The sequence below is a fragment of the Xiphias gladius genome, chromosome 7 (assembly GCF_016859285.1).
Source record: "Xiphias gladius isolate SHS-SW01 ecotype Sanya breed wild chromosome 7, ASM1685928v1, whole genome shotgun sequence".
In the NCBI taxonomy this organism is placed as follows: domain Eukaryota; kingdom Metazoa; phylum Chordata; class Actinopteri; order Istiophoriformes; family Xiphiidae; genus Xiphias; species Xiphias gladius.
The window spans coordinates 26,619,033-26,629,032 of NC_053406.1; the positions used below are offsets into that span (position 1 = coordinate 26,619,033).

The 10,000-nt window shown below is 44.4% G+C and overlaps 2 protein-coding genes across 4 annotated transcripts in view; one reads left to right on the forward strand and one right to left on the reverse strand.

Annotated features, from left to right (window-relative positions):
• The window catches only part of LOC120791817 (coagulation factor VII), a 13,551-nt gene extending 12,326 nt beyond the window's left edge, over window positions 1-1,225 (forward strand). For all 3 annotated transcript variants that reach the window (XM_040130556.1, XM_040130558.1, XM_040130557.1), the window contains one exon: window positions 109-1,225. In XM_040130556.1, the coding sequence (XP_039986490.1) occupies window positions 109-357 (249 nt within the window). In that variant the 3' untranslated portion in view covers window positions 358-1,225. The remainder of the gene's footprint in view (window positions 1-108) is intronic.
• A 1,683-nt stretch (window positions 1,226-2,908) lies between these two features.
• The window catches only part of masp1 (MBL associated serine protease 1), a 21,110-nt gene continuing 14,018 nt past the window's right edge, over window positions 2,909-10,000 (reverse strand). The window contains exons 7-13 of the mRNA XM_040130559.1: window positions 8,670-8,788; window positions 7,939-8,017; window positions 5,303-5,437; window positions 4,832-4,906; window positions 4,397-4,644; window positions 3,803-3,991; window positions 2,909-3,409 (exon numbers count right to left, since the gene is read on the reverse strand). Of these exons, the coding sequence (XP_039986493.1) occupies window positions 2,942-3,409; window positions 3,803-3,991; window positions 4,397-4,644; window positions 4,832-4,906; window positions 5,303-5,437; window positions 7,939-8,017; window positions 8,670-8,788 (1,313 nt within the window). The 3' untranslated portion in view covers window positions 2,909-2,941. The remainder of the gene's footprint in view (window positions 3,410-3,802; window positions 3,992-4,396; window positions 4,645-4,831; window positions 4,907-5,302; window positions 5,438-7,938; window positions 8,018-8,669; window positions 8,789-10,000) is intronic.

Below are 10,000 nucleotides of genomic sequence, written 5' to 3' on the forward strand. Positions count from 1 at the left end.
CCACCGCGGGTCATAACCTTAGAGCGCAGACTCCTTTTGTTGTCACTAAACCCTCAAGCTCGGGGGTGTGAGCTAAAGCCTGTCTTTAACCTGCTGTGTCTCCTGCAGGTGATCACAGACAACATGTTCTGTGCAGGTTACCTGGAGGCCAGTATAGACGCCTGCAGTGGAGACAGCGGAGGACCCTTCGTGGTGTACTACAGGGGGACCTGGTTTCTGACCGGAGTCGTCAGCTGGGGGGAGAAATGTGCTGCTATAGGGAAGTACGGAGTTTATACCCGACTGGGGAACTTCCTGAGCTGGATCAGAGACACCATGGAGAGACAGGATCTGAACGGTACCATCGCTGAGAGATGAAGACTGATGAAGACGGCGGTGACTTTTGACCCAAACTGCAGATCCATAGACCCTGATTTTACAGACTGTGTCCTGGCTCCACAGGAGTTGTCGTTCAGAGGACTGAACCTCTGAACGACTCTCCGGAGGATTATCATCATCATCATCATCATCATCATCATCATCATCATCAAGCAGCGGCCATGGCCTCTGCTTTAATCAACCACTCAGCTCCGACATCGGCATCAAAATTAACACCCGTGCTAAAAAGAAACCGACTGCGAATGCGGACAACATACACAGATTGCATGTTTTGTAAATTTAATCATAAATGATAACTGAGCCTGAACCCAGTGGGTCCCGATGAGGTGTGGGCTTTAGGGCATCGTGTAAGGCTTCAGGCTCAGATCTGGGTTTGGACATTTGGGAGGCAGAGCTGTAGAACATCCTGCAAACACACATCTAGCTGTTTATTAGGGAGGAATGAATTTCCAATCTTTGATGACATCTCCTTCTTTTTCCTGTTGTTAAATGCAAGTATTTGTAAGTCGGTTACTGTGAGTCACTGTGTCTGCTGAGTCAACGTAAAGTGCAAGACCACATGACTCTACAAAGCAGAGTCAGGTCCTGCTTTTCGCCAGGAGATTCGGGTTTAATGTCACATAACTGTCCTAAATGAGCAGGAACTGTTCACATTAGTTCACAAGGAAACTTTTACGAACTTTTTCTTGTTTGAGTGGAAGTTAAGTGTTGGAGCAGTGTTTGTTTGCTTTACATTTTAATACTAATGTCTGTTAAATACACTGTGAATGTATCTGATTACATTCGGTCTTTGTAACAGTGACGTGATCACATGTGACAGTTTCTCAGGAGGTGCGACTTTCCTTTGAGTTTATTTCGATTCATTCTGTATAATTCATACATATGAGTGTAAAATATAATAATGTGATAACACAGTAGTTAACAAAACAATGTGACTTACGTTCTATGATAAATATGAAGATACATATCAGTGGAGGCATAATACAGTACATTTTTAATACATGTCCACTGAAGAACAGAGTGGACTGTTGGATGTTTAACAGAGGTGGAGATTATCTTAAGGACGGTGGCTGATTTCTTCCAGACAAACACAAGATCAAAAATCAGTTTTCAGGTTTGAATTTACTGGTTGTCTGTTTGCTCATTTTTCTGTCTCATCTTCTTGTCTGCAAATTTAATCCAATTTCATACGGTTATTTTTCTTTCTTAAATAGGCTGAAGTCGTGTTAGCGCCCCCTACAGGTTGCAGAGTTCATTACAGCCACAGTCAGACCAAACAACATTTCAATCATTTCTCCACTCTCAGAGTGTGAAGATTAGTGGAGCTACACATGTCAAGGTTGTGCTGAGGGTGGCGCTAGAGGAACGATGGAGTCACTAGAAGTGAGAGAATTCATCCTCTGGAGAAAAGGAATAAATATGGTACATTTTCTAGCAATGTGGAGCAAAGCGTTGGATGGACACATGAACTAAAGTTTCCATCCTGACGTCTACAGGCACTGAGGTAAAAAACATCAGTAGAGAAAGCAGAGGGTTGTAGCAAAGGATTCTGGGATAGAAAAAAGCATATTATTGCGTGTTTCCGTCCAGGTCTTTGTTGGCAGTACTCATGATAACATTACAGTCTCTTTGGTCATTCACACAGAACCAAGAACGAAACTGTTTGGTCATCACTGACAACCGAAACTAAATGAAGGAACGTGTGGCTTCTCACTTGTGAGTGAAAGAAGTCAAAGTTCTACAAACACTCAGACTGTGTTAGATTCTGAATTTAAAGGCAGGAATACTCCTTTAGTTGAGCTGAACCTCAGTAAACAGAGCTGAGAAGAACCTCTGGATCATGGTTAGGTCTAGGTTTTCTTTCTGTAGAGCTGATACGTTTTCAGTGCCAATTCCGATCCTCCAGAGTGAATCATCGAAACACAAGCGGCCGTACAAGAGACGGAATCTGAATCTGATCTAAGATTTGTTTCTGTCCTGTTTTTACTCATTTTTCACACATAATACAGCAGCACAGTGCATATTTAGATATGTTTGACAGCTGAGTAGCTCTGCCTTAATAAAGTGTAACTTGATTTTGTTTGTGCGGTTTCGCAGGATATTTTATTCTATAGTAGCAGCAGAATTGATTTCATCTAGTGGGTAGGTGGGGCTTTTACGTTGAAGGTTGAGTAGACGCTTACTTCAGACGCTGTGCTTTCAAATTGACCCTAAACTGAGCGCTGAGTTTGGAATCCGTCCACATCGGTCTGTCGGTTCAGTTTAGGAATCCACGTGCACAGATTCGTGCACGTAAAGCAGGACGAAAGTCTGGAGGCACCGTTACACAAGCAATGACTCCAGTGCAGTCGGCTCGGACCTTCCTGGTCCGATAAAAACAAAAAGGTCAAAGAAAGACGAGACTATGGAAACAGAGCGCAGTAGTTCCCTTCATCCCTCAGAGAGTCTCGGAAAGACACTGGTTTCTTACCACACTGCACTCTGGCCGTTGGACCGACGACCAGAGGACGTGTGGTCTCTCCTGCGTCCTCATTCGGTCTCAGCTGTAGCTGTGACACCTGTCTCACCACCAGGGGGCGGTCTGAAGATGGCTCTGTATCCACTCCGCATATTTAGCCACTCGGGTGTAGACTCCATACACTCTCTGACTCCCGCACTCCTCTGGCCCCCCCCAGGACACCAACCCAAACACCACCCACCTCCGGCTGACCTCGTCCTCCATCACGAAGGCCCCCCCACTGTCCCCCAGACAGGTGTCCCTGCCCCCCTCGAAGAAACCTGCACAGAACATGTTGTCGGTTATGTTGTAGCTGACGGAGCGCGAGGTGTAGCTCGCCTGACACTCGTCCTGAGAAACCACCGGCAGCTTCACGTACTGCAAGAGGTCTGAGGTCACCCCGAGGTCAGCGGCCACCGTTGGGTCAGAGGCTAGCGAGGGAGGGTCACCGGAGGAGGAGGAGGCGTTGGGGTTGGAGATCCCCCAACCGGCAACTACACCCAGAGAGTTGTGGACAGGGGTGGGCGGGTCGTCCTGAAAAAGAGAGAGGAGTCGAAGGTCAACCTGTGGTCAGTTCAAGAAAATATTTATGCGTTGACAAGAGGATGTCCCCAGGTTTGAAAAAAAAAGTCCTCGCTTCTGAAATGTCACTTTCTAAAAATGTCCTTAAATTGTAAAAAGGTCTTCACTGTTCAAACATTTATTCAATTTTCAAAAATGTCCTCGCTTCATTTAAGTGTCCCAACTTTTTCAGTATTTTCTCACTTCACAAAAACTTTTCAAAAGTCTTCACTTTCCTAAAATGTCAACATTTTTGTTAAATGTCGACACTTTACGAAATGTCTTGAGTTTTTAAAAATGTTGCAATATTTCTAAAATGTCTCTCATACATGTCCTCGCTCTCTGGACAGTAAGGAAGTGTCCCACCTTGTTTTGTGGTGGTGGGAGACAGACTGGACGGATGACTTCGTTAAACTCCACGCGGTCCCTCAGCCTCAGCAGGGCGATGTCGTTGTTGTAGTTGTTGGGTTGGAAGTCTGGATGGAGAAAGATCTCCTCCACCGAGCGGCTGGTGGCCAGACGTTTGTCTCGGGCGTCATGGAGACCGAGAAAGACCTGAAAGAAAAGGAGACACAGTCAGATACTGGTTAATCTGGTCTGTCTGGTCAGATCTGCATGTTTCATCAAATAAACTTAACTCAGAATAACTCGTGAAAACCTCAAACTGCGTGAATCATCTTCTATTTATCACCAGAGTTGAGGTTTGTTTTCATGTTGAAGTGGTGCTGTTAGGTCCTCAGCACAGGGGAGGCTTCAAATATTTTAAACAGAAAACTGCCCTTACAACAGGGATAAAGCTTAAAAGCAAAGAAATGTTCTCCCAAAATAAGGTGAACACGTGAACAAGAAAAACAAGCGAAGACGCTCCTCAAAAATAAACACAATATGTAAGGAACAGGAAACGTTCTCCGCTCAAACACTCATTCGTTAAAACCACCCCAGTAAGTTTCCTCTTTTGACCTTGACATGTTCCGGGGCCACGGGGACAACGCTGGTGTCCCTCCTCTGGGACCTCAGGACGTGGGCTGCCGTGAGGACCCAGGACTCGGACAGCAGGGCCCCAGAGCCGAACCAGTGGTCCTCTGGGACCCGGGACAGATCCTCCACGCTGAGCAGAACATGCCACGGGAACAGGCCAGGCTCGGCACTCCGACCGCCCACGATCCGCTTCACCTGAAGCGGGAGAGAGCGGGACGGCCGGCCGCAGGCTGGACGGGGACATGGAAGCAGAGTCAGACAGAGTCCTCAGGTCATTTCTGATACATTATCGGTGTCTCTCATCTCCTCGCTTTCGCCAGACATGAGCACGAGTGAAGGCCACTTCATTCAAGGTGATGCACTGTTAGTGGTGTTACGGAAGACGAGACGAGTGTCGGACGGCAGACAGACAGGTACCTGGCAGACAGCTCGGCAGTTTGGGCCCCGACTCTGAATTTGTCCATTCTCCGTTCTGACCACAAGTGTAGGAACCTACAACACAGATGCACAGATACAGCTGGACCAATGTCTTTGCCTCTTTGCAAACACATCCTCACTCTTCAGATCTAAGAACCCCGACAAACGGAGGCAGAAAAAAACACAAGTTTAAAGAGGAAACTTGACATTTATGAGCAAATTAAATCTGACCTTTCTTATCGTGTGATGTTTTATACACAGGATACATATTTTTATGAGAACCTGCGAATTTATTTGCCACATAGCAGGTCCATATGTTTATAGTTTTGAACCACAAATGATTTCAGAACTGGGTTTCAGTTCATCTCGTCCATATAGTTACTTCACAAATGTGAAATCATACCTGCAATATGCTGAGACTTTACAGAACAGGTCTACGACTGACAACAATAATAATATCGATCCTCTCACTGTTGCTGGTGTTCAGCTGAAAGGTGTCGTCTCTGCAGACGTAGGTGACAGTCGATCCAAACAGCGTGCTGTTGTCACGGTTACCAAACACCACGTCGGCCATGTCGACCACCTTTGGACTCCCGCAATCCACCGCTGCGACAGAGAGGACACAAACCTTTACCGGCCAGCGTACAGCATTTTTTTTCCAGTTTCTGGACTCAAGAACTATTCAAAGATCAGGACTCGTGAATACAGAAAGAGTCTGACGCCGCTTCAAGAATCCGGTGTTGATGTAAATACTGGACTCACTGCAGTCACACGGACTACAGCCTGTTCGGGAATGTTCTAAAAAAGCTGCAAAAACACAGACGTTACAGAAAAACACAGAAAATGTGGAATATTCTAATATTCTGAATGAAATCGGTCAGGATTGAGATTCAGACTGGTCTTGTTTTATTTAAATATATGAATCTGATAAATGTTTTTCTCACGTGGTCCTTCTGCTCCTATTCTCAGTGTTTCTGCTGTAAATCTTACTTTAATAACTAGATCTCCAGATTCAGAGGATTTGTTTTCAGTAGGGCACCGAAACAAATTACTCACTGACTGATTTTGGTTTATGAGAACTTTTCATTTTTGGTTTTTAATGTTTGTTTTAATCTTAAATATGTGCCGGTGTCATTTTCTGAGCACAGAACAGTGAAACACCATGAAATTCATGTTTTCACAAGTAAAATATGATATTTCACATGTAAAATGGACGAATTTCCCTTTTACCCGTTTTCCAGTCGACCTAGTGAAAACTCCATCGGTCTGCCCCTGACAAACTGTAACATAACAGCAGCTGAACTGAAATGACATGATGATTTGTGAAGCAGGTTTGATGAAATGAACTTTGGTGAAGGTGAGAACATGAGTCCCACCTCAGCACATGTGCATCATCCTACAGTTCAGTCAGAGGCCCGAGGTCTCTCTCTGTGCCGAATGTATGTTCATCAGTTGGAAAGCTGCTGAGGCTGATGGTTGTTTTTTCATACAGATCATATTCACGCCCTTTGTTCTGTTTTTTATGTATTTTATTGTTGAGTTTTATGTATTTTTATTAGCTCGGGCTAAAAATGCTGTGATGTGACATTGCTTCATGCCATATACTCGTCCCTGTACAAATACAGACTGTAACTACTGGCCGGACTGACGAGACCTTTACTGAGCACATTTCCGTTCCCGACAGGATGTTCTTTTATTTCCTAAATAACTTCAGTCTTATTGTTCCTGTGCTGACGTTCCCAGCAGCTTTGAAATGTGACTGTTGATCTGCAGCTTATTTCACAGACACACAACTGGTCTGATTTATTAGAAAATAATTTAACTTTAGAGCAAACTACTGACGAGTGTGGAAATGAGATTACGTTTCTTCAGTGTGTGTCGGTGCTGGCAGCAGTGACTAATCTAGACTCTGACTGTTTAAGATGCCGGATCTTCGCCTCCTCGTCAAGACTGTTTCTGCAGAGGGAGAAAGAGAGAGAGCAGGAAATACAGTTTCAGCGGCTGCTTTCCTTCCTCCTTCCTCCTTCCTCCCATCCAGAAACTGACGGAGGTCCTCCATCAGCACTTGAATGTGTCTCAGAGGACAGAGGACCCGCAGGGTCGGACAAGCGGAATCTGTTTACTGATGCTCGGCCGACCTGAAGCGGCCGGGCTGCCGTGGAGACATATTCATTATATATTATATTACATGATTTGTAGATTAGACAGACCTGGAAACAGGAATGACAGCACCACCGATGGGTCTAATGTTATTCATGTTTATTCATAAAATAATTAAATATTACATGTGTAGAATCTGAATCATTAATGAAGCATGAAAACACTGCAGCTTTGTTTATGACCTCTTCATAAGCCAAAAGGTTTTTCTTTCTTTACTCAACCTGTGGTCTCTCACAAACCATCGAAGCTGTAAAATTTGTTCAGGAGATTTGTGGCTGGTTTTTCTGCTCCTTCGCGTCTGTTCTGCCGTTTCACTAATAAACGAAACCTTACTGTTGCTTCTGTGACGCCCTGACGCAGAGTTTATCTGTATTAAGTGACGACAGGCGTTTTATTTCTACATATTTGAAGGCTGAGATGATGTGTGTCAGTTTTCCGTCTGATGAAAATGACTGGAGGCAGCGAGGAGCTGAATGGAAGACCAGGCCACTGACAGACTGACACCGTCACCCAGAGGGGGCGGCGTAAACCTGCTTTACAGCCGAGCTCCGACGCTTTTCCCCTGGCCCCTGAGCACCGAGACTCTCCGTCTGGGACACAACTCCAATGGTGCAGATAAGCAGCACAGCCAAACACTGTTACTGTTTTTGTATCTGCCTTCTGGGCCAGGTTCCCTTCAAAAAACATTTAATCTGACTGACATTTGAGCTGTTAAATAAAGTAAGAGAAAGAAAGACTCCGGCACTGAGTGTATTTGCTGTTTTAGGTCTTTATCAGTCAAATCTAACTCATTTATAAAGACTGAGCCTTCACATGTCAAGAAGACCTCATCACAAAGGACACAGCTTCAGGAGCTGCACTGTATCTAGATTTTACACCGAGCGCAACAGTAACAAAGATCCAAGATCCGAGGTCGTGGTGTCAGGGAGTTTGTGCTGTTGTCTTACTTTGACACTGAGGAGGACTGCTGCTCCACGATCCGTCAGCCTGACAGTCCAGCTGATAATGGTCTAGATACTCACCGTCCTGAAACACAGACACACAAGACGAGAGAGGGAACAGGGCCGGGAGTCTCGTTACCTTGTTAACGCAGCATGTCCTTCACTTTTCTATAAAACCAGTGCACTGACTCTGGGGGAAACCAACCTCTGGTGCGATACCTGTTCAATATAAAAACCAGCTCTGATTTTACGAAAGGCTGGAGAACCTCACCTGACATCTGTTAAACTGCATTCTGCCTGTTTGCACCACTAGAGGGCGACACAGGGGTTTCTTCCAGAGGAGGGCCAGCTGCAGTAACAGCAGTACAGTACAGACAGCAGCGCCACCTATCGGTGCTGTACGTGCTTGATATAAAACATCCATGGTGAGTAGCAGGAACTCAAGAAGTGATGCAGACTTTTTTTGGGGGGGTGGGGTGCTGCTATTTTCCTATGAATCCACAATAAGTTCCTCAGAGGTCACGGTGGCATGGATGTCCCATTCTGTTTACTCAGTAAATAAACCTATGGGGTCTTAGTCTTCAACCGGTCTCCACTTAATCCTGATCCTATTCTATCTTCGTAGCTACATCTGAAGAACAACCGCACCTGCTGATGTTGGAGAAACCCCACTGAAATTCCCGCCAAAATCCTTGTATCAGTCTGAGCAGGAGGCAGGTGCTGATTTGGTGTTATACCTTCAGCAGTCTGTATCCAGGCTCACAGATGAACAGGATGTGGTCTTTGAAGAAGTATTCTGATTGGACAGGGTTTATCAGGGCACCAGGTGGGGTCTCAGGTACTGGACACTGACTTCCTGTTGAGACAAAATAAAAGCATTTAATGAAAATTTGTCTTTAAAAACACATCAGCTCACCTCTGTGTGTCTGTTACTATGACCTTCAGTGTCTTTATTAACCTATAAATAAGTCTGTATAAACCTGTAGCTGTGTATGAGTGTGTGTGTGTGTGTAGTGTATATAAACCTGTAGCTGTGTGAGTGTGTGTGTGTATTGTACATAAACCTGTAGCTGTGTATAAGAGTGTGTGTGTGTATTGTATATAAACCTGTAGCTGTGTATAGTAGAGTGTGTGTGTGTAGTGTATATAAACCTGTAGCTGTGTATGAGTGTGTGTGTGTGTGTAGTGTATATAAACCTGTAGCTGTGTATAAGAGTGTGTGTGTGTGTGTGTGTGTATTGTATATAAACCTGTAGCTGTGTATGAGTGTGTGTGTGTGTATTGTATATAAACCTGTAGCTGTGTATAAGAGTGTGTGTGTGTGTGTGTGTATTGTATATAAACCTGTAGCTGTGTATAAGAGTGTGTGTGTGTATTGTATATAAACCTGTAGCTGTGTGTACTAGAGTGTGTATATAAACCTGTAGCAGTGTATAAGAGTGTGTGTGTGTGTGTGTGTGTGTGTGTGTGTATTGTATATAAACCTGTAGCTGTGTATGAGTGTGTGTGTGTATTGTATATAAACCTGTAGCTGTGTGTTTGAGTGTGTGTGTGTGTGTGTGTGTGTGTGTGTGTATTGTATATAAACCTGTAGCTGTGTATGAGTGTGTGTGTGTATTGTATATAAACCTGTAGCTGTGTATGTGTGTGTGTGTATTGTATATAAACCTGTAGCTGTGTGTGTGTGTATTGTATATAAACCTGTAGCTGTGTGTGTGTGTATTGTATATAAACCTGTAGCTGTGTAAGAGTGTGTGTGTGTGTATTGTATATAAACCTGTAGCTGTGTGTGTAAGAGTGTGTGTGTATATAAACCTGTAGCAGTGTACTAGAGTGTGTGTGTGTGTGTGTGTGTAGTGTGTATAAACCTGTAGCTGTGTATAAGAGTGTGTGTGTGTGTGTGTATATAAACCTGTAGCTGTGAGTGTGTGTGTGTAGTGTATATAAACCTGTAGCTGTGTAAGAGTGTGTGTGTGTGTATTGTATATAAACCTGTAGCTGTGTGTGTGTGTGTGTATATAAACCTGTACCTGTGTGTATGAGTGTGTGTGTGTGTGTGTGTGTGTGT